Source organism: Episyrphus balteatus, chromosome 2 (genome assembly GCF_945859705.1).
Source record: "Episyrphus balteatus chromosome 2, idEpiBalt1.1, whole genome shotgun sequence".
Taxonomy (NCBI): Eukaryota; Metazoa; Arthropoda; class Insecta; order Diptera; family Syrphidae; genus Episyrphus; species Episyrphus balteatus.
The window spans coordinates 63,522,235-63,546,804 of record NC_079135.1 but is presented as its reverse complement, the minus strand read 5'-3'; the positions used below and the strand labels follow the sequence as shown (position 1 = coordinate 63,546,804).

Sequence of the window (24,570 nt, the reverse complement as noted above, 5' to 3'; positions counted from 1 at the left end):
TGAGTCGTCTGAGTTGAGTTGTCTCGTTCTGCATTTTTAAATGCTAAAGACCTGTCAACTCTAAAGGTGAAACGACAGCCCTGCTGCTCAGTTGTCAGTCTGGGAGATGGCGATCGCGTCATAATCCCTTTGACATTCTTGTCAAAAAGTAAATTTTCATGGTTCACCGCCGCAAAAGAAGTATAACTTCAAAAAATGAAGAATAACTTAAGAGTGCCCGTATAGGGCCAGTAAGTTAGTTGTAAGTATATGATAAGTAGGCTAGTTTTTATAAATTTTTGTCTAGCTTTAAGATAATTTTAAGATGATGAAAAATAAAAATGAATTAAAAAAAAAAAATAAGGCGACAGACTTAAAGAGAAATATTTTGCATACCTACCTAAAAGGTATCTAAGAGGTCTGGGGTTCGATTCCGGCTTCGGGCAAGACTTTTTTTATTTCGTATCTATGTACATCTTAAGAGTTTTAATAAATTTTGCAGTTATAAATTGCAATAAATTTAGTAATAGAGCGCTAGTTAGTAAAAGAACTGGTTAATTTTGTTACTGGTAAAACCACATTTAAGGACGTGTTTAAAATTTGAGTAGGTATCTATCCAAATGCGTATTTAGCGATTGATTTATTAGTAAGGCCCATATTAATAAATATTTTGTAATCATTCTAATGGAATTAACTTTTTTCTTTTATTTCAATTGGCTTTTTATATGTACAAGAATTCCTATCGAACCAACTTAACAACTCAGTTGCCTTTGAGTTTGGGAATTATTTGTTGTTTTGAACTTTAAAATAAAACAAATTATATTTTTTAACCAAAAAAATTGTAAATTACTTCACTCAACATGCAAATAACTTTCATTTTACAAAAATAAAACCGTTTTCATTCAGACTCCGACACAAATATTCTGTCGTAGAAAAAAAAAGGTTCCATTCCACCCGAATTCACTGATTCCTGTTTTTTACGAATTTCGAAAATCGTAGAACGTTTTCCACTCCGAATTTACTACGTTGGATTTTGAGATAGTTTTATCGAGAAACGTAGGATATTTTCACCTACGATGGAATTTGTGATAAGGCTGATTAATTATGCGCATGCATATGTAAAAATGATTTTTGATTAAAAAACGGAAAAATCAAGTTTTTGTGTCCCAATTTGTTTACCGTTTTGCATTTATATCTTTTTATTTTAATAGATAGATGAAATAAATATGTTCTGTTGATAGATAATGCAGAACTATATCTGTACAAAATTCCAATTGCTTTTATATTCACAATTCTGAGATTGTGGCAGATGGTCTTTTTATAACACGTTATATATTTTGATCTACATAGAGCACATAGATTTAACTTTATTTCGCATAAAGATAAAATAACCTTTCATTTGATACATCACACATAACAATCTTAAATTGAAAAACTTCAAAATAACCACAAGATACCTGTGGAGATCTGTTGCCGATGAGCAACCATCAGTTTAGGAAGTACCGTAATTTCAGTTTGCAATTTCCACATGGTTAGCTATAAGAATTATTCCTTTTTTTTAGACGTCATATAGATATGATTGAGTTGAATAATTAAAGCTGAAATAATAAGCTTTAAAATGATACAAAACAAAAATTTGTCCTCCATGTCGGCCCTTCCCGTATATCAACCAAATTTGTTTAAAATTTATATAAATAATGTATGATCTACAATTTAACTAATATAAAAGTATAATTTGTAGATGATATTCCATCAATAAAATTATTGTTTTGAAACTTTTTGGGCGAATTTTTCAATAGTCAGATAAACCTCAGATAGAGCTTATTCTTAGAAATAAATGTTTTTTTTTTATATTGTCATTTATTCTTCTGACGATTGAAAAATCAGGGTTTAAACAGAGTTTTTTGACAAAAAAAAACTCTCTTCTTTTTGTAAAAAAAAACATCATATTTTGCTCCGTTTTTCTTATTTTTATGTCAATTTTATATGTAATTTATCAACAAACTGACACTATTTTAAAGAATTTGGTACCTACATACAAGCAAATGCAAAAACACCAGCATTCCAGTTGGCCTCAGAAATGGAACAATCAGTTTCCATGAAAATATTTGGAACAATCTGCAAAAACGACTAAAATAAATTGCACGACTGGGGTCGCACGTACTTGCTCTTATGCTTAAAGTAACTATAATGTTAATGTTTTATTAACTATAATGTTAATGTTTTATACAAGAAATTTAAAATTTGATATTTTGAAGAAATTTCATAAGTAGTATAAAAAAATTAAATCTGTTTTTATAATTAATTAAAAGACCGTTTTAAATGATCTTAAAAAGAAAAAGAAATATGCCATTTTATTTCTTGTATAAAAAGGTATTTTTAGAAAAAAAAAATCGAAAATTGTAGGAGCCGTTTTTTTAAAAAATAATTTTTTATATATAAAAAATGTTTAACATTTTTCGAAAAAAAAGTTGGAATGCCATTTTGAAGAAATAATTAATTTACGCATAAAAACAAAGTTTCAAAATTTTTCATTGATCCGCTTTCAAAAAATTGATTTTTCAAAAAAAAATTTTGAAATATTTTTAATATTATCTTTACTTAAATACTTTTGTATAAAAATTTTCATTTAAATCGGGTTAATGTTGTACGAGATATTCAGAAACGAAAAAAACCGTTCTATGACAGGTACCGTTAATAACGGTACAAAAAATATTTTTTTTATTTCAAAAGTTGGCTCTTATGTGTAGTACTACACACAAAAATTTTAATCAAAATCGTTAGAGTCGTTTTTGAAAAAAATTAACTTTTCTATTTCCGTTATATGGCAGGTACCGTTAGTTTTGGTCGTAAAAAAAAAAAATTCAATTTCCCCTCTAGGGAATCACCAAAAACTGCTAACTACCAAGTTTGAAGAAAATCACTTCACTCGTTTAGGCTGCAGCTCCAGATAGAGACAGACACACAGACAGACAGACAGACAGACAGACAGACAGACAGACAGACAGACAGACAGACAGACAGACAGACAGACAGACAGACAGACAGACAGACAGACAGACAGACAGACAGACAGACAGACAGACAGACAGACAGACAGACAGACAGACAGACAGACAGACAGACAGACAGACAGACAGACAGACAGACAGACAGACAGACAGACAGACAGACAGACAGACAGACAGACAGACAGACAGACAGACAGACAGACAGACAGACAGACAGACAGACAGACAGACAGACAGACAGACAGACAGACAGACAGACAGACAGACAGACAGACAGACAGACAGACAGACAGACAGACAGACAGACAGACAGACAGACAGACAGACAGACAGACAGACAGACAGACAGACAGACAGACAGACAGACAGACAGACAGACAGACAGACAGACAGACAGACAGACAGACAGACAGACAGACAGACAGACAGACAGACAGACAGACAGACAGACAGACAGACAGACAGACAGACAGACAGACAGACAGACAGACAGACAGACAGACAGACAGACAGACAGACAGACAGACAGACAGACAGACAGACAGACAGACAGACAGACAGACAGACAGACAGACAGACAGACAGACAGACAGACAGACAGACAGACAGACAGACAGACAGACAGACAGACAGACAGACAGACAGACAGACAGACAGACAGACAGACAGACAGACAGACAGACAGACAGACAGACAGACAGACAGACAGACAGACAGACAGACAGACAGACAGACAGACAGACAGACAGACAGACAGACAGACAGACAGACAGACAGACAGACAGACAGACAGACAGACAGACAGACAGACAGACAGACAGACAGACAGACAGACAGACAGACAGACAGACAGACAGACAGACAGACAGACAGACAGACAGACAGACAGACAGACAGACAGACAGACAGACAGACAGACAGACAGACAGACAGACAGACAGACAGACAGACAGACAGACAGATTTTTTTTATTTTAAAAGTTGGCTCTTATTGCCGGACCCACTTTTTTGGCATTCTCTATCATCGTAATGTCATGTAAAATTGTTATCTCGAGTTCGATTTTTTTTACGAATCCTAAACTTGCCCTATAGTACCTATATCGCAAGTTAAATATCTGCAATGCAGATTTCTCAAAATTTAGGAGAAAGTTTGCGAACTGATTTAAAAAAAAATACTTCGAGGTTCGAGAGCAATTTTCCTCGCTGAAATTGTTTTTTACCAATTGCTTCTTCCCTGGAAGTGTGGCTTTATTGTATTGTTGGGCTTTTTCCAATATAAAATCAAAAATGTAATGAGTTTTCTTATAATTTGCATTTTAGAAATTAAGAAATCATGAAATCAAGAAGTCAAAAAAGAAAAAATAGAACGTTATGAAAAAAATTCCAGGTGATTTGAAGACTAAACTAAAAATAATAGCAAAAATTGTAGTTTTTGGCCAAATAAATGATGTTTTAGTTCGTCCTTGGCTTTAATTTAATTGACATTTTACTGGAGTTTTTGGAATATAATCCTTTTTCATCTTTGAAAGGTTAAGTTTCAGCTGCAGATTTATGGTTCTCAAAAGTCTGGGAATAGGTTAAAAATCTGCAAAATGCAGATAAATCTGCACTATTGGCTTTTGGCTACACTGGGAACAATACAAAACCGGGAGGCTTGCCGCGGATTACAATATACATATGTCTGTGTCTCTTAAACAAAGCATAATTTTGATAAATTGAATTTAAAACATTTTTGAGTGAATCAATTTACTGTCTGAAAACTGTTTTTTTTTTAAACTGAAAAAAAAAAAAAAATAAATACCAAAAAAGTCCAAACAAACATGAAAAAAAAAATCAAGAAAAACGATTTTTTGAGTTTTTTTGTTGCCATGATAGACATAGGCATTGTTCTATTGGTATTCTTCAATGAACAAAGAAAATTGCCTTGAATTTGGAAACAAAGTCGATTGCACTAAAAAATATTTCGACGAATCATGTATTTGATTTTATATAACATACATACTTGTATACTTAACTTACGTTTATTTTTAAAAAATTTTTGATATTCTTTCCATCAAATCATATTAACAAAAAATTAATCTTGTTCAATACGTTTCGTAGACTTCAGTCAAGATGTGTGGATTCAATTTGTTTTTCTGCTTTGAATCTCATTTTGCTCCAAGTTTTTTTCCGTAGTGAAAGTGACCATATTTCTATTACTTAACTTAACAAAAATGTCTTACTTTTTCATTTATTTAGATTATGTTCACATCTTTATAAATATTGAATTCCTCGTCTGCTTTTAGCATTCTGCTGTAGGTACTACACATAAAATCGGAATGTAGATATCTGCAAAAAAGGCGAGGGGAAATATTATAGAAACTTCTTCTAGGAATTCGACAGCCATTGTGTGTCTATGTTAAGCTTATCTTCTTGATTAGCAACATGTTCCTGTTCTGTTTGGTATAGATTGGGTAGGCTTTAGACTATTCGTATTTTACGTTCAATAACGTTTGCACACGAGAAATAAAAAACGAAAAGAAATATAAATATGACATTTAACTAAGGAACTCAACGAAAATTAATTTAATAACTTAAAAACAAAAGGTTTAAAATAAAAAAAACCTTTTACAATAAAAGCGGCATTTTAGTGTTAACAAACATATTCGTGAATATGGCCATTTGTCGCTTTTCTACAATGTCATTTGGCCATCATGACCATATGAAACTTCCCATTTATTTTGTTTTACCAGCCAAAAATAAACGGAAAATTTAAAAATTTAAATGTTTCTCTATAGAAGAATGGTACGAGAACTTCCGCAATAGATGACCCATAGAACAGAAAATAATAAATAGTTTCATTTAGGGACATAAAAGAGTCCCATGATTTAATATGATCCTCTATTAAACATTATCAATTTTCAAGAATAGCGATAAAATTTAATTTCAAAAGCAAAATAACTTTCCTGTACTAACAGGAAAGTTAGTATAAAAACAGTCATTTTGTGAAACGAAATAGGTACAGGACGTCTGATATTTTCAAATCTGAAAGAAGGGTGTTAGAAAAGCTTAAGTCCTGGACAACAGTTTTGAGGTGATGTCATTTTATTTATTATTTTTTTTTTAATTTTTCTCAGTTTCTATGATAGAAACATAATTTTTTAGCATAATACAAGTCGTAGAGCATTAAAAGAAGATTATATGACTTTTCAAACCAAAGATACGGAACTTTAAAGAACAATCCCTCTTAAAATTTTTAAACAATTTACTAATATATTTTTGCATAAGGTATGAAAAAAGGCTAAATCGTGTACGTTATGTAAAAACAAGAAAAATATGATATAAGAGGAAATGTATTTTCCATTATTTCGATGGGTCGGGCAAATTACTAACTGTTAAGAATATAGTATAAATTTATTTAATTTCGGTACAATTTATCTTTAGAAATGCTACTAAAACATTTTAAAACCTTCACTGTCCGTAAAAATATATGAAATATGTATTTTTATGATTCTCAAACTGTGAAAGAATTATTATCGTTTTGTCGATTATCTTTTTAAAAATTACGGAATGACCCCCCTTGTTGTAACCTCACCTTGACCTCGTTAACAACACAGTTAAATAATCTTGTAGGTTCAAGTAGAACAAAAACTATGCACCACCATGATTGTATTTTGTGATGGCATGTGTTTCATCTTCAAAGGAAGAAACTTTACTTTTTTAGAGCTTTTCGACATGTTTCTATCATTCAACAAAAACTGAACATTAATGCGATGACCACAAAGTGGAAAAATGGAAGTTATGTAGTTTAGTTTATGTATTTGTATAGCAAAATCTTCCGAAACCTAACACCATATATGTTTACGAGTATCATGCTTACTTGTACGTACATATTTATGTGGTGACACCCTCAATTTTGTCTGCTAAGTGTGTGTTTAATATTAAATAATTAATTTCAAGTCCAATATATGTATTATACAGGGTGTTTCGGAATAAGATTAAAAAAAACCTAAAGGGATGATTCTTGAGTGTATTAAAAACAAATCATGTGTGCAATTCACACGTGGTAGAGTTAAAACCTTAAAAAATCATTTTTCTTACAAAAAAAAATCGAAAAAATCTACCTTTTTTTATTCCATCACCTTTAAATCCATATTTTTTATATGACAACCTATAATAAATTGTATATCAACTGAAGGCTTATTATTTCAATCATATTTTTACCATGCCTACAAAAAAGTAAGAATTTTTGAAAGCTAACCATGTCGAAATTTCAAACTGAAGTTACGGTACCTCCTACACTGGTGGCAACAAATCGGCAACAGATCTCCACAGGTGTTTTGACGTACTTTTCAAGTTTTTCAATTAAGGATTGTGTAACTTGTAGAGCACGTACCGTTATGTGTGATATATCAAATGAAAGGTAATACTATCAGCGTGCGTATTAATAAAATTTAATAAAATGTGTATGTGCTCTAGATTAAAAGATAACGAGTTTAGAACAAAAAACATATTTTTTACCGTTATCTCAAGAACCTTAACAAAGTACAGAGATTAGCGTGTATAGGGATTACAGGGGCACAAAGGTCTACGCTACAAGCAAGGTTGGAAATAATTTTAGACATCCTGGTCCTAGACGAGTTCATAAGATGCACGGCAGCTAAAAGCGCACTTCGATTAAAAGAATTGGGCTACTCGAGGCAAAACACTTATGGTCATGGGTCTATCATGCAAAGATACGACACAGATCCGGGTTTGAATGAGACTACAGATTACATTCCACCTTTAGTAGATTTCAATAAAAATTTCTCCATTTTAATACCAGAAAGAGAGGGGTGGGATTCCAATTCGCTTATTAGCGAACAAGGATGTAAATGTAATCAGGAACAGGAGCTGGGGTGTTCTGTAAACCTCTCAATACTAGAGAATCATATAGACTCCCAGACGACTGCAGTGTGTTTCAAGCTGAAATTTTTGCTATAGAAAAAGCGGCAGAATTGGTTCACAAAGAAAAACTAATCTCCTCGGAGATAACATTCTTTGTGGACAGCCAGGCTGCTATCAAAGCTTTAGCCAGTGAGACGATAAGATCCAAAGCGGTTTTAAACTGCAGAAAGAAAATCAATAGCATTTGCTACACTAACCAAGTAAAACTCTGCTGGGTTCCCGGGCATAGCAATATAGAAGGGAATGAAATAGTGGATGAACTAGCTAGGTTAGGGTCAGCGTCAAAAGAGGATAGCAGCACCCAATTAGTAAGGGGACCAGATATCCCTATCGGTGTGCTCAAAAGGAAAATAGACCTAATGACTAAAGAAAAAATCAATAACACCTGGAAAACTAGGCACGATTGTATTATCTCTAGAAGTTTATGGCCTAAAATCAACGAAAAAGGAACTCGGTATATATTTTATCCCTGAGTAAAAAGAACATTAGAATCTTGATAGGTGTACTAACGGGTAATTGTGCCATTGGTACAATGGCTATTAGAATGGGTGTATTTGCACCTGATTTCTGCAGAAGCTGTCAAGATGAAGAGGAAATAGAGTCCATTAAACACCTGCTCTGCGATTGTCCAAACCTCCAAACAAACCAACTCCGTTACTTCGGAAATAGGTTCGTAGGAGAACTGGACGATCTAGCGCATTGGCAAGTGCCAATGGCTAACATGAGAAAATTCATTGAAAGTACAGGATGGATCGTAAATGAGCCAGTTTTTGTAAACCGATGAACAGTTAGGAACATCAATGAGATTTTTTAAATAAAAGGGAATCACAATGGACCAATAGGCCCCCGTGTATGCTGCAGCTTAGCTGTGCACTACCCTATTTACCTAACCTAACCTAACCTAACCAACAAAAATATCAAAACATTCTAAACGCTTAAAAAAACCGTAATAAAATTTCTAGGTATTAACAGAGAAAAATCCAATAACATGTTTGTGTAAAAGTATACCAAATTAAGTATTTTCTTAAATCGCTAACGTATCAACCATGCAGACAGATGAACCAAAATTAAAAGATTTTCTTTCAAAAAAACTAGTTTTGTTTTTAACTTTTTCGAAGACAAAACATTTTCGGATTCGGTTTTCTATTTTGAAAGAAAAAATTAGAACTTACATAGAACTTTGTTTTTTTTTTATGTTATAACTTGGAAAACTGGTTTTTCAAAATTCATTCCTGAAAACAGTTTTATTTAATAACAAAATGAATTAAAAAGTTATTGGTTTTACAAGAAATGATAGCACGTCTTTGTGAGTATAACCGTTGATTTTTAATAATGTTTTTTCTAAGCCATGTTTCTGAAAAGAACCTACCTCTCCCGTCTTAACCAAGGGGAATAGAACCCTCCCTCTCCTCTACGAATTTTTGTCTCAATCCGACCTACATGCACTATCTTTTTAGCACATACCTTGTGATTCACCGTACCTACATACCAACATATAGGTACCTACGATATACATAAATACATAAAAAATTGCATTCTATATTTATGAATTGTGAAGTAGGCACTTTAAAGTGACAAAATTTCTGTACAATACATGTAAAACTTAACTAAATAAATAAATAACAAAATATTGGACCCGGGACGTCCACCTTCCATACAAATCCTCTCTCCCTAATTAAAAAAACAAATAAACGAGCGCACTCTCAACCTTGCCTCGCTCATCGCAGCTGCGAGACTTAAAATTAAATTAAGACCTCTTATCCTTAGGAATATCTATATCCTCTCTTTTTTTCTAAGACCTCAGCCCTCCCCTATCTAACAATAAATTCGTCTATTTATTCCTCTTGACCAATCAGAATTGTCCATTGCCATTTTTGTTTTCGCAAATTCTCATTTCTCTTTGTAACTATTGCCAGATCAAAACCCAGTCAAAATAATAGCTTTCCATTTTTCGAACTTTTGTCGCGCATACTTTTTTCCTTGAATAGGTACTTTTATCTGTTCATACTTTCCTACCTAATACTAAAAGTCGTGAATACTTTTTGTTTTCACACTTTTGACGGGTTCCCGGTCAGTTGGGCTTCTCTATGCGGTCGTATACAAGCAATATTTATAAAATCGAAACAGCTTCGTTAGACCCTTGTGGAAGTAAAATTGTTAGTTGGGCTTAGTTCAAAAATTATGACAAAAATTTTTTTTTCAAATTAAAAACCTATTAAAAATCAAAATTTTTGTTCAGTGTAAAAATTATCCTTTTTAAACTTCTTCTCAATTAACCATAGTAGTTCCAAAAAATTATGCCAAACATTTTTTTTCAAATTACATACCTACCTTTTAAAAATCTATTTTTTTTTTTTTCAGTGTAAAAATTATTCATCCTACACATTTCTTCAATTTACCGTTTCTTCACTAACTTGGCTCGTCCTTCTTAGTTAAAAAATTTTATAGCAAAAACTAGGTAAGTTCGTATGCTCTTTCTAAATCTGTAATCAGATTTGCGCTTTTTGTTTCTTATCCCGAGATATCGATCAAGGATTTTGTTCCATATCCATCCAAATCAACATTTTTTAGAATTGTTTGGTGCCATTAACCATTTTTTTGGCATTTGGGACAACTTTTCCATATAATTTTTGTCAAGAATTGTAAGAATTGTTTTGTTCCAAGTGCATACCAAGGCGTCGAAAAATAGAGAAAATGCTATGGGTGTGGGACAAGGATCGCAAACAAAATTTTAGTATTGGTTAATGCCACCTCTATTTCAGTTGGGTATTTGAAAAAGTTTAGAATTTTTTGTGTCACATGTGGAAAAGCATCAGTTTTTATATTTATAATTAGAAATATTTGGTCCATTCACATTAACTGGAAAACATACGTTATTCAACCCTCCCGAAAACCGAATAAAGCACAAATTAAGACGCGTATGGCTGCAAAACTGCGTACTTATATTTTGGTTATACCTACCTCTACTCCCAAAATTTGCTGGGCCAATAGCAAAAAACTAGCTTTTTTCTAACTTTTGAATAGTACATAGAGAATTTCGGAGTTAGATTACTTCTACAATATGATGGTCACAATAACTATTGTAGGCTCATTTTGTAGACAATTATAAGTACTATAATTCATTTAAAAGAATTACCCAAACGAATCAAAAGTTCGTCAGATATATGAAAAAAGGTCATTTTGCCCTAACCTTGCGAGACAAACCCGCACTTTGACCAACTATGTATAAAATTTAATTTAATCAACTCACGGAATTGTTTTGTATATCATTTTTTAGATAATTTTATTGTTAATAAGTCTTAGCTTTGTCATTTTTTCTTAAAATGAATAACAATGGAGCTATTCCATAAAACGCTACCAATCTTTTTTCCAAGATGGCGGCTGCTCCCACCTCCAATCATACCAATAAATTGACTTGTACGATAAGGACAACCACCCGAACATATTCCATGAAAAAAATTTAGTCCCGCGAAAAATAGCTCGGTGAAACCAAAACTGCGACCTCAAAATTTTTTAACCAAACTTGTCTAATTCGTTTGTCCACCGTTTGTCCATGTCATATTTGTCCACCCAATCTCTCATACAAATTTTTCACGGTAGGTATAGCAAATTACTCGAAAACGGCACTAACGATTTTGATTTAACTTTGCAGACGTAATACTCAAAGCAATCTCAAAATAGTCAAATAACAAAAAAAATTGTTCATTTTATAAAATTTTACCCTAAATGTCGGCTCTTCTTTATATAGAGCGAGCTCTAAAAATCTACAAGCAAACTAACATACACGGTTAAAAATTCTGGAACATTATCAAATACTTTTTGGGTTACATATATGTATGTAGGTCTACAGTCTACACCAAAAATGTATTGAAATTTAATACATCGTCACGTGAGTTCTTATTTGTCCTACAGACCATTTTTGTCGAAAATGAGTTAGGTATAGATGCCATCTTATATTTTCGACCACACTCTTTTAGTTGTCGAGATAAAAAAAATGATTTTGTCCCATAGACCAAGTTTTTTCCATGAAATTTATGCTTATTTGTCCTTTATACGTTTTTGTATGCAGTAGGACAAATACTGGCTTTATACTTATGCAAAATTTGTTCTTAAATGTCCTATATCCAATGAAGCTATTTTTTTTTTTTCACACAAAATGGCTAAAGTCCCCATAATAGCTCCTCTTAGGAAGAATCGAAATACTCAAATTTTGAAGTCATTGCATTGCCAAAAGTATCGTTGCTTAGTGCTAAGGTAACCATCTCTAATGAAAAAAAGGACATCATCCATATCGTCGCGTTTCTGCGTGAACCACGTATCTACACAGCAAATTTTGTTCAGTTCTTAAAAGAAATATACATTTTTCTTGAAATTAAAAGTATGTATTGAACAAAAGGAAATCAAGTTATGTTTAAGACATATAAGTTTAGTTGTCTCTAAACTAAAACACTTGTATAATATTTTCGTTTATTTTTTTAAACTCAAATAAAGAATGTATTGAGTTTCGATTTCAATAAAAATTTTTGGAACAAATCTACATCCCAAACTGGCCGTGCAATGCTTTTTTCGCACGAGCTTCGATGAAATAGATAGTATTTTTCGTCTTTGAAGCTTAACAGAAACGGAAGAGAACATACACAAAAGAAAAGAAAAAAGAAATCAGCCCGTGCACAGAAAACCATATCGCACGAGTTTACTACAAATTTAAAGAAGTAAATATTTTTTGTATGCTCTGCTCGCGGGTTACGAATGACGATGAGGATAGATATTGCTAAAATCTTGTGGCGTAGGCATATACATACATAGTTCAAATGGAGTTGAGTTGGATGAATTTATTTGATTCAACAGAAAATGTGCACAGCGAGATTTAGTACGAGTTTATTTTGTATAATTAGGAAGGAAGAATATTCACAGAGAAAAATATGACCCGCTAAAAAACTAACAGATTGCCATATTGTTTTACCGTCCATACATTTCATAAGGAAAAGGTTTTTTTAAGAAGATTTCTTATTATTTTTATAGAGAAAATCTTATCAAAATTTGACTGAAAAGTTGATTTTTTTGCAACTTAGCACTGAACAAAAATCGCGATCAATATTTTCATGGCAGGTTGGTTCAGGTGGTAAGGTGGGCGACTAATGATTTGAGGTCTCCAGTTCGATTCCCAGCCTGGTCATCGTTTTTTTTTTTTTGCAGATTTTAAAACAATAAGGAAAACCCGATTGTTTTAATAAGGTTTCCTTCTTGGATGAAAACCATAGAGAAATCTTATTGTTTTTGTTCTATTTTATGTGGTCTATTTTTCTCTGTGTTAATGTAGGCTGTGTGATGCAGGTTTTACGAATTGTATACTTGTGCATATTTGTGCGTATCATTAATATTCGATGAGGAATTTTGTTCGTTAGATCAGGGTATGCAATGCACACCTTGCACACCCTGACGAGACGCCACTGATTCACCCCTATTACGTAAGTCGTTTGTACTAAAACGACACAAAAAACGACTCCCTCTGGACGCCAAAATGGTGACGTGAAATAACGCCCTACGAAATAAGGCCGCATCGGCCCTTATTTCCATTTGTAATGGAAATAAGGCCCTGACAATGCTTGCGGCCATATTTCCATTTCAACAACGAAATTAGGCCCGTCGGGCCTTATTTCGTTTTTTCTACTTGGAAGTAGAAAACAAGAACATCTGAACTTCCAAACTTGATTCTTTAAAAAAAATTTAAATGTTATTTGAAGTTCAGAGCGTATAAACGTCAGATGAATAAGCGGGGATGCAGCCCCCTACAACGCCTTTCCCCCTTCCTAGGGCATATTATAGGATTTGGGTGAAGGCAAGGTTGAGTGAATTCAATATTTCTTTTAGTTTCCTAGAAACTTTAAAATTTTGAAGAAAATATGCTCACACCCAACCTAACACCCACCTTGAATCGGTGCAGGGAACTAACTTAAAAATTTCATCTGTTGTGCGTAATAATTCTACTTTTCCGTTATATTCCATAATTTATGGTGGGAAATAAGTTTATCCAAATGTGTGTCAAAATATTTCTCCCTTCAACTTGAAGAACAAAAATACATTTAGGAAATTCAAAATAAATAAAATTGAGTTATATACTTACTCGTAGTAACATAAGTAGATTCAATTTAATTCCAATGTTCAAATGCGAAGCGGAAAAAAATTTTTCTAACCCGAATTTTAATGCGAAGCGGAAAAAATTTTTGCCCACGTGAGGATCAATTTTGAGGTGTGAAAATTAAAAATTCGCGCGAATTTTCTCTTACAAAGTATGGCCAAAAGGCGCAGATGCCGATTACTAGTTGAGGGGCGGCGAACTTGCTGTTTTAGTCTAGAATATGAAATGTGCAATGACTAGTGGGAGAAAAAAGTCATTGGAAATTTTTTTACAGAATTCTATCTGCAAGACATCAGAAAGTCGTCATGAAAAAGTCTTTTTGACTTCTATGAGGTGAACAGATCGATCCTCGAATTTGCCGACTCTAAAATCTGCCGCCCTAGGCTCCAGCCTACTCAGCCTTCTGGTAAATCCGCCTCTGCCAAAAATCAATTAAAATCCAAACTGCAGTCGTTTTTCCACCTCGAGTTCTTACCGTATGGCAAAAATCGTCGTTTGTTCGCAGTCTGTTTAGGATATATTCCAAAAAGAATTTTTTTATAGCAACTCTCAAAAAAATACGGATACACCACTACTGAAAACTACAGTCCCCAAAAATTACTTTTTTTCAGAAATTCAAACGGCAATCGTTTTTCCAACTCGAGAAATGGGTACAAACAAAAAATCATCGTTTGTCCACCCTACTAGGTTTAGAAGATATTCAAAAAACAAAATTTGTGCTGAAAAATTCAAATTCCCCGAAAATCCCCAAAAATTACTCTGTTTCAAAATTTCTATACGTACACGAAAAATCGTCGTTTGCCCACCCTAACTTTAGAAGATATTCAAAAAACAAATTTTGTACTGAAAAATCGAAAAAAATTACGCATACACCACAGTGAAAATTTCAAAATCTCCAAAAATTACTTTTTTTCGGCAGTCGTTTTGTCCTGCGAAAAATTGCTCCATGAAGCCAAAACTGCGACCTCAAAATTTTTGAACCACACTCTTCTAATTCGTTTGTTCACCCTTCAAGTCTGTCAGTCTGTCAGTCTGTCAGTCTGTCAGTCTGTCAGTCTGTCAGTCTGTCAGTCTGTCAGTCTGTCAGTCTGTCAGTCTGTCAGTCTGTCAGTCTGTCAGTCTGTCAGTCTGTCAGTCTGTCAGTCTGTCAGTCTGTCAGTCTGTCAGTCTGTCAGTCTGTCAGTCTGTCAGTCTGTCAGTCTGTCAGTCTGTCAGTCTGTCAGTCTGTCAGTCTGTCAGTCTGTCAGTCTGTCAGTCTGTCAGTCTGTCAGTCTGTCAGTCTGTCAGTCTGTCAGTCTGTCAGTCTGTCAGTCTGTCAGTCTGTCAGTCTGTCAGTCTGTCAGTCTGTCAGTCTGTCAGTCTGTCAGTCTGTCAGTCTGTCAGTCTGTCAGTCTGTCAGTCTGTCAGTCTGTCAGTCTGTCAGTCTGTCAGTCTGTCAGTCTGTCAGTCTGTCAGTCTGTCAGTTATTCTAAACGGATGGACCAATTGACTTCAAACTTGTTTTGTAGCATTTTTTTGAGACTCTCCAGAGCGATTTTTGGAATTAATTTTTTTTCACCAAAAATACCGGTTATTGTCACATACCGATTTGAGTTGAATTTGCTCAAGAACGACTCCAACGATTTTGTTAAAAAAAAATTGAAATGTAAGTTTTAAACACGGTCTATCATTTTATGAAATTTTGTTTTGAAAATCACTATTAACGATTTGTTCCGCAACAATTTGATTTCAGATGTTGTTTTATTATTTTGCAAACCGATATTTATGTTTAAAAAAATTTTTTTTTTGTTCTTACCTGCAATAATTTTCTTCCTTATTATATCAGCCTGAGCACGGGCATATATTTTCTAAGTGTCTGAATTTAAACAAATTCCCTTAGAATATTAAAATTCACAGTATATTCATGCTGTGAGTTTTATATAGTGTCGATAAACATCGACCAAAATAAGGCGTCTTAATAAGGGTACGACAAATTTAACTAATGAGCCCACTGTACCTGGGCGAAACGCTTTATAAATTTGAAGTTGAGGTCACTAGAACTTTAAAATATAATTATATTCAATAAATTATAAATAATAATAATAATAATTTAAATAATTTTTTATTATTTTTGTTATTTTTTTCTTCGTTACAATAATTTTTTACTAAATTTTTATATAAAAAGTCCTAAAAATTCTAGCAACTTGAACCCTAAATGCAAGTTCGTGCGACCCAGTCGTGTATTTTATTTTGAATAAATTTCTATTTCACGATAACTTGAAAGTTGTTCCGAATTAACAAAAATAATTGTTATTTTTTATCATTTATATTAGTACTCCTCTCCAACCTGGACTGGAAATTTCATTAAAAATTGTAAACAATGCAGCTACCTTAGCGGTTGTGATACGTTCTTGTCGCCATTTTTTTAAGCATATCTAGGAAATTTTTGGTCTAGTCATCTGTTTAAAAAAATAAAAACACGATAACATGGTATTTATCCAAGAGCTTATCCTTTCCTAGCAACAGACTTTGCTGACAATAACCGCATCTTATTTTCCTTGCTGTGTTAACGTGTGCGCCATGAACATCATCTGTCCAGTCGCATAAAGTAATATTAAGGCCTAATTGAAAGGAGCCCATACCACAGGCGACCACATAGAATGATGAAAATTGTTCTCTTAGTATCAAGGCAAGCGACTGGATGGAGGCTCAGTTTTATCGAATCACTGCTCACAACCATGGTAGAAGAATATCTTTAGTGAAGTATCATGCTGTCAAGTCCAATGATGATTAATCACATGTTTCATGATTGTTGTACAAAGCGTTTGAAATATTATTCAATAAAAAGAAACAACATGAAAAACATAAAATATTAAATAGAGGTAGTCTTTGTTATTCAGCCTGCCACAATCTCGTAAGTATGTCATCGCTTCGCCAAAAACAAGGATTCAAGTAAAGGGGAAAAGAAACGGTTGCAAAAAGACGATAATTTTACTTAATAACGTCATAAGAAAACAGGTTGTGCCGTTTCGATTAAAAAAGTAGGTACCTACTAAAAAAATATTTTTTGTCAACTTTCTCTTAAATAAAATTTAAAATAATTTAATTCCATCTCATAGTTTAGCATTAGCATGTAAACTTAAGATAAGGACTTTATTTTATTTTTGTTCCCTTATTACTTTTTTGTCAAATATTATCATTTTGTCAAATATTTTATATAAAAAGATAATAAAAAAATTGTATCATCTAAAATGCTAAAGTTTTTTTTCTAACGAATATAACTGTTTCAAGTTTAAATATTTTTTAAAAAATAAAATGATGATTTTTAGAAATCACTCACTAACTTTTCATAAAAAAAAACAACAAAAATTAACTGGTTTTTCTTCGCACAACATTCTGTCATAGTTTTTACGTCACAATCATGTCTTTACGAAATCTAAAGACATGACATCAAAAAACCAGAAATTTGTTGAATGTGATTAGTTTTCATACAAAAAAAAAAAAAAAAAACAAAACAATATGAAGAAAATTTTTAAAATTTTTCGAAAACTTCTCTCACTGGTGGTTGGTGTCAAAAAAACAATTTTCATATGCGTTTAGAGATAATCTTGGACTTTTTGAAATTAAGATTGTGTATATTATATTGCATGTATTGTTATGTGTTATATTTTATATAACATCACGAAAGCTAAAAGGTATTATAGTATAGGTAAAATAGTACATAAAATCAAGAAATAAAAAAAAGGGCAAGAGGAAGGGGGTGAAGGTCAAAAATATACTGAAAAAAAATGTTTGTCGAATATCATCATATGACACATGTTTTCAAGGTATTTTTTGATGCTGATTCTAATGACATAAATGATTCTAATGACATAAATGACATAAAGTAAATACTATTGCTCTAAAAAAAGTTATAGCCGATTGAAAACAAGGGTGCTTGTTTTTCAACTTCAAGAGGTAACATATAACCGAAACTCATGGGAAAAACATGCTACACTGATGAAATTCGGGATGAAGGTTTTAGATAAAGCAGGGGTAAAGGATTCATAAAGTTCTTAAAATTATTTTTGGTGAAAGGGTGTTTTTTTGATGGATTAAGTTGTGTGTGAGGAAGGTATCATAATAGCTGACTTAAATTTTATTAATTTTTAAAACTTGGTGTGAATGTTTTGGTTGGTATAAGAATTAAGAATCTATAAAGTGTACAAAATTATCTTGAGTGAAAGGGTGTTTTTTTTAAGAAATGATGAAATTCGGAATTAGTACCACAAAAACTAGGAAAAATTGTTACACCAATGAAAATTGGTAAAAATGTTTCATTTATAACAGAAACCAAGAACCCAAAAAGTCTATAGGTACAAATATTTTAGGTTAAAGGGAAATAGGGAAAAATCCGCGATAAGTCCGATAAAATCAATGGTATGAATGGTACCCTTACGAAATTCATTAAATATGTTCTCTTTTCAATGGAATTTACGAATAATGTAAGTCTATAAATTTTTTTATGTGAAAGGGTGTTTTTTACAAGTAAAGAAAATATGGGTATATTTGAAAAAGTGTGTAATACTATAGTAATATTAGTGGAACCATATTGAAATATAGCAATTATGTTACTTTTAAGATAAGAAACAAGAATCTAAAGTGTCTATAAAAATATCATGGTTAAAATGGTGTTTTTTTGAGTGAAGACAAAAGTGATGGGTCACCCTAATGAAATTTCGTAAAATCATTGATTTTGGGATAGAAAGCAAGAATAAAGAGTTTTTATTAAAAAAATTTGGTGAAAGGGTGTTTTTTTCGAAGAGACAGAAACATTTTATTTATGGTTTTGATGACAAATTAAACATTTATAGATAAGTTCTTACACGTTTTACGTGAATCATTGGCTTTTGTCAAAAAACAAGCACCCTTGTTTTCAATCAGCTATAACTTTTTTTAGAGCAATCGTGTTGACTTTGTTTGTATGTCATTAGAATCAGCATCATTCGTATCGGTGCTGGGTTTTTTTTTTTGTATTCTCTTTTTTTATTTTTAATATTTCTTAAACGATGATTTTTTGTTTGTGTAAATTTCTCGAGGTGGACAATCGATATTGCCGTTTGAGGGAGGGTATTTTGAAAATGTATCTGGAACTCTAGCTGGACACACGACAAACTGACAAATTTTTTTATGTAGGTATTTTTTAGAGGTTGATAATTAAAAAAAAAATGTTTGTTATAATTTCTGAACTGTGGGTGGCAGGGTCGGACTGGGGCATAGGGGCCCGGGTGGCAAAATTATAAAAGGGGCCCGCCGCGCCACAGCTGCTTCCTCCACGAAACTAAAAAAAAGTTACCTACAGTAAATACCAAAAAAAATGTAATCTTGTTTTGGGTGGGAAAGGAAAGTATACTTTTATAAAGATTTTAGGTGCTTCTAAACCTAAATTTTGCATATATTCTTCCAACACATCTTTCTTTAATTTTAAAAATGTACATCTTAAAAATTAATAAATAGGGTATGGGAGCAGAGCTTCAAGAGGAGAAAGTTGAGCTGCTGGGGCACCGGTGCAAGACTTTAGTTGAGAGCCTTTGTTGTCTTTATTTTGCCTTCTAAGAAAATGTATGGAATTTATTTATTTTTAATTTAAAAAGTTGAAAATTCTTCACAGAGAGTTGAAAATTTTATTAAAAAGCGGAATAACTTTCTGTATATTGATTTTCAAATTTGTGAACTTGCAACTGCAAATAGGCATTAGCCCTCAGTGATAGACTCGAATTTAGCGATAACTTTATTTTAACAAAAAATGAAATATACATCTAACTTTCAAATTTAAAAAACCTTATGATTTTAAAATCGACTTAGTTACAGGTGAACTGTTTCTTATGCAATTCCAAGCTTAGAAGTTAGATGTATGTTTTATTACTACATATTATTTTTTTTTGTGCTAAAATCGAGTTTTGCTGTTAGAGTCTTTTATACTAAGGGCCCGTGAGTTTTAGACTAATAGACAAAAGAATTATTTCAAATAATCGTGTATTAAAAAAAGTTAATGAGACTTAATTTTTTCTTCGAAAGACTTTTTTTTATTTCCAAAAGTTCTAAATTTTAGTTCAGATTGTTTACATTCATTCAGAAAATCGGATTTTTTTTTTTAAACTGGAAACATTCGCTCTCATTTTCCTTATGAATATAATTGGTGAAAAAAAATATGTTCCAGACATCCAAAAGGATACCCTTTTATTTATTTTGGGGCCCCTGTGTGGAAAAGCTCGCAAAAGATCGCCTGTGATTTTGGAATAAAAATAATTTAAGTTTGTTTGAATTTTGTATTTGTACTTGTTTTCTACATGTTCCTTATGTATTTTTATTTTGTAACTATGGGATAGCTGAGGGCATAATTGGCATAATTTTTGAACTAAGGTTGGGCCGACGAAAAAAAGTGATAAAATTTGGTGGTTTGTTGAGAAAGGTTTAAAAAGTACTATTCGTGTAGGTATTGAAAAAAGAAATGATCTCGCATTTTATATTTGTTGTAACTTTTGAAATAAACTTGGATAGATTATACTAAGCATGTGGCTTTTCTAGGTGCTCATATAGCTAACCAAAAAAATCAATGACTTTTACACTTGAAAAAATATTTATATTTTTAGAAATCACTCACTAACTTTTCATAAAAAAAACAACAAAAATTAACTGGTTTTTCTTCGCACAACATTCTGTCATAGTTTTTACGTCACAATCATGTCTTTACGAAATCTAAAGAAATGACATCAAAAAACCAGAAATTTGTTGAATGTGATTAGTTTTCATACAAAAAAAAAAAAAAAAACAAAACAATATGAAGAAAATTTTTCCTTTCGCCTGTGGTTTTGGAATAAAAATAATTTAAGTTTGTTTGAATTTTGTATTTGTACTTGTTTTCTACATGTTCCTTATGTATTTTTATTTTGTAACTATGGGATAGCTGAGGGCATAATTGGCATAATTTTTGAACTAAGGTTGGGCCGACGAAAAAAAGTGATAAAATTTGGTGGTTTGTTGAGAAAGGTTTAAAAAGTACTTTTCGTGTAGGTATTGAAAAAAGAAATGATCTCGCATTTTATATTTGTTGTAACTTTTGAAATAAACTTGGATAGATTATACTAAGCATGTGGCTTTTCTAGGTGCTCATATAGCTAACCAAAAAAATCAATGACTTTTACACTTGAAAAAATATTTGTATTTTGTGGTTTTTAAGGTGAATAAAACAAATCAACTTAAACTTCTTAACAGGAATGTTGTATGGAAATCAAGTAAGAATTCTTAGTCAAATAAATAACATTTGAGGTGCAATGCCCACACCAGCAGTGGATTTACTATTTCTAAATTATAAACAAAAGTCACTGGGGTGTATGCTTACTTTTTTTTTAAGGGGAATACAAAATTCTGCTCATATAATTTTTAAACTAAGAGTCGGATAGTGAAAAAAAATTGGACTTTCCTGGGCTTACCTTGGCAAAAAAAAAAAAAAAAACGGTTTTAAACTAAAGATTTTCTACAAAAAAAATCATAATTTTTTCGGTTTCTACCTATGGAAAAAAGTTTTTTTTATTGTTTATTTATATTATATATTGATGAATCTCGATTTGTAAGTAATATATAAGCTGTTCTAAGCATACAACATCAATAAAAAGAGTCTTAATGTAAGCAAAATTAAAACTATATATTTAATAAATTAAGGAACTTCACTGAACCATTTTAATGTAGGTACCTACAACTTACTGTTATGGAGTATAATAACCACGTCCTAAAATAAAAAATATATCTTAGCCAATAAAATCTTAATTCCTTAAATATGCTTCTTCAATTTACATGCACGATTTCTGACATAAATTACTTTTTCGATGAACTTTTGTATGCAAGACAAACTACGTGGAAAAAATATCCCCTCATCTCGTTAAGTTTTATTGGAAGTTTTGCTGACAACATTCGGATTCTTAATGGATTCACAATCCTTTTTCAAGTGTTATTTGGCAAAATAACTTCGAACACGCAAGAAGGGTTAGAATTACCTTGAAATATTTGACTCGTGTAGTATGGATAAAACAAAAATAAAATGTGAACCCCTATTTAAACAACCTTTTCGTCACACGCACGGAGGCAAAACAAAAAGATTTGTTTGTAAAATTTCGCTTGAAATTCAGAGTCGCATTAACCACGTTTAGGAAAGAGTTGAAAGGTGATAGTATTACAATTTTAAATGGGACGTTTAACATTCAATATGTAAAGTCAGAGTTTTACATAGTTTATTTTCATTTAAATTAAAAATAAAATTTTGTAGGTAGGTATGTTGTTGTTGTATATTATGCTCTACGAATAAAAATGTGAGTTTTACTTTGGATTGTTTTTTGAAGGGTATTAGTATTTGAGTGAGAAATTCTTGGTTAAATTTATATTTTGCCAATGTTGGTGGGGAAAGTAAGTAACATTTTTTTCGGATAATTTTCATGGAAAAAAGGATCAATTTAAATGGTATGTCTACCTTTCATTGTTATTCGTATAAGATACTCGTATAACAATTTAACTAAATAAAGAATGAAACACTGAATGTTTTTTTCTAATCACAAAAATGAATGAATATTAATTTAGGCCGTGTGTGAATTGCGTTAAATAGTTAACACCGTGTAAATTTTTTGACACTATTGAGGTGAATAAAAAATTTTCAGTTGTTAAAAATTTATTGGGCTCTGGGACCTGGTTTTTGAGTTAAATTTTTTTGTATAGATGGTTTTGTTTTGTTTTTTTTTTTTATTAAAAAGCAGTATCAAGGCAGAAAAGAGGCAGAGAACGGGGATATCTCGAGATGCCGAGCTGGTATAAAATTATGAAATCAGGTTTGAATTCAACCACACCCAAATCATCTAGAATAATATTGTTTTGTTCCTGAAACAAAACTACTGAAAGCTAGGGAAATGTTTAAAAAGCAGAAAACAAATCGATTATTGAGATTTCATAACAAAAATACCTATCTCAAAAACGGGTGCTAATATTAAAATCTGGTATTATGATTTGGTATTTATGATTTGACGAAATACTTTTTAACTCTCTCAAAGTCATTAACAAAAAACAATTTAAAATTATTCTTAAAATAAATTTGTCATTTTTAAAACATTTTTTTGTCATTTGCAAAAAACCATTAATATTTTTATTAGAAACCAAATTAACAAAATTTAATAAAAGTTTTAAATTATCTAATCTCTGTTTAATGTTAAACAACAACCTTGGAGCACCCAATGACTTAGGTCTTCATGAGTTTCCAAATTAGCTTCGAATACTAATCCTATCCCCATTGCGTTTCGTCTTAGAGATGTTGTATACACTGGAGCCCGGAAGGTATTCTATATCAAAATTATAAGAACAAAGTTGTGTAAATAAATATTAAATTGAAATGATTTTATTCGGCCTTATCACAAATATCATTTTTAATCAATCACATAATCTATTTGCAAAGGAAAATGTCATACAAATGGTCATTAGTCATCATGAACGGATTTGTTCATTGTTTTGTTTCGGGACTCATAGCAAATTTCTCATACTGAATAGAATTCGTGATAAGGCCGATTAATTAATCGTTTGATTGTTAAAAATATTTCCTGGAGAGTTCCCCTAACGCCTTGAAAATAGTGTCAATTTCAAGGATAATAATGTAAACATTGTAGGTTTGATCGAAAAATGAAGAAACCCATCAAGATTCCTTCGTTAAACACAATTTTTCACTGCAACACAATATCATAATGCTTGAATATGACTGGTTTAACAAACCCTGTGCATATGAGAAATGAGAGCTAACAAATTCGCGAATGAGCGAATGAGCGGATGAACGAACAAATGAAATTGTATGCATTTCTAAATTAATTAATTAATAAAGAAAAAAAATTAAATTTTAATTTGAAAATAAGAAAAATAGGAGAAAACCATTTGTTCATCCGAAAAAATTTTAATTCGTAACGACAAATTGGTTTTAAAAAGTAAAAGTACAAAATTTACTTTAGAAACATATAATTCAATACATTTGGTTATAGCAGTGTCCCGATAATGAAAGTAGATTCTAGTTAAACTTGGTTCTAATTTCAGCTCTTAATTAAATTCTTATTTCATACATACCTGCAATTTAAGTCGATGCACCTCTATAGGAATAACTGCTAGGAGAGGAAGATCTTCCACAAGAACCTTTGGTTGAGAACGGGCCAGTTCTCTTCTTTTTGAATCCCATCTGGCTCCTTCAATAAATAATCCATGAACATAACACCCCTGAAACAAGATTGCTTTAGTATTGGCGTTAAAAAAAAGAACGAAATAAAATTACTGTTGTAGGTCTTTCTTCAACATCATCAGGATCAACATAATGAGTAACATTAGTGTACAGAGTGGATTTGTCCAACGGCCATCCATTTTTTCTGCATGCGATCTGCATTTATTTTAATTTTAAATGGATCTTTAATTTTCAAAGTTTTAAATAAGAGAACATTTAATAATATTTAAGTTTGTGACCATAATAGAGATCCTATTTAACATA

The 24,570-nt window shown here is 31.8% G+C and overlaps 2 protein-coding genes across 4 annotated transcripts in view; one reads left to right on the top strand and one right to left on the bottom strand.

Annotated features, from left to right (window-relative positions):
- The window catches only part of LOC129912522 (transcription initiation factor TFIID subunit 8), a 488,289-nt gene that overhangs the window by 220,759 nt on the left and 242,960 nt on the right, over positions 1-24,570 (top strand). The window lies entirely within an intron of this gene.
- The window catches only part of LOC129912515 (dynein axonemal heavy chain 10), a 134,100-nt gene continuing 132,661 nt past the window's right edge, over positions 23,132-24,570 (bottom strand). For 2 of the 3 annotated variants that reach the window (XM_055990796.1, XM_055990797.1), the window contains exons 69-71: positions 24,361-24,462; positions 24,159-24,305; positions 23,132-23,392 (exon numbers count right to left, since the gene is read on the bottom strand). In XM_055990796.1, the coding sequence (XP_055846771.1) occupies positions 23,246-23,392; positions 24,159-24,305; positions 24,361-24,462 (396 nt within the window). In that variant the 3' untranslated portion in view covers positions 23,132-23,245. Of the gene's footprint in view, positions 23,393-24,158; positions 24,306-24,360; positions 24,463-24,570 lie in introns of those variants that run through there. The other variant, XM_055990798.1, reaches the window with a different exon arrangement.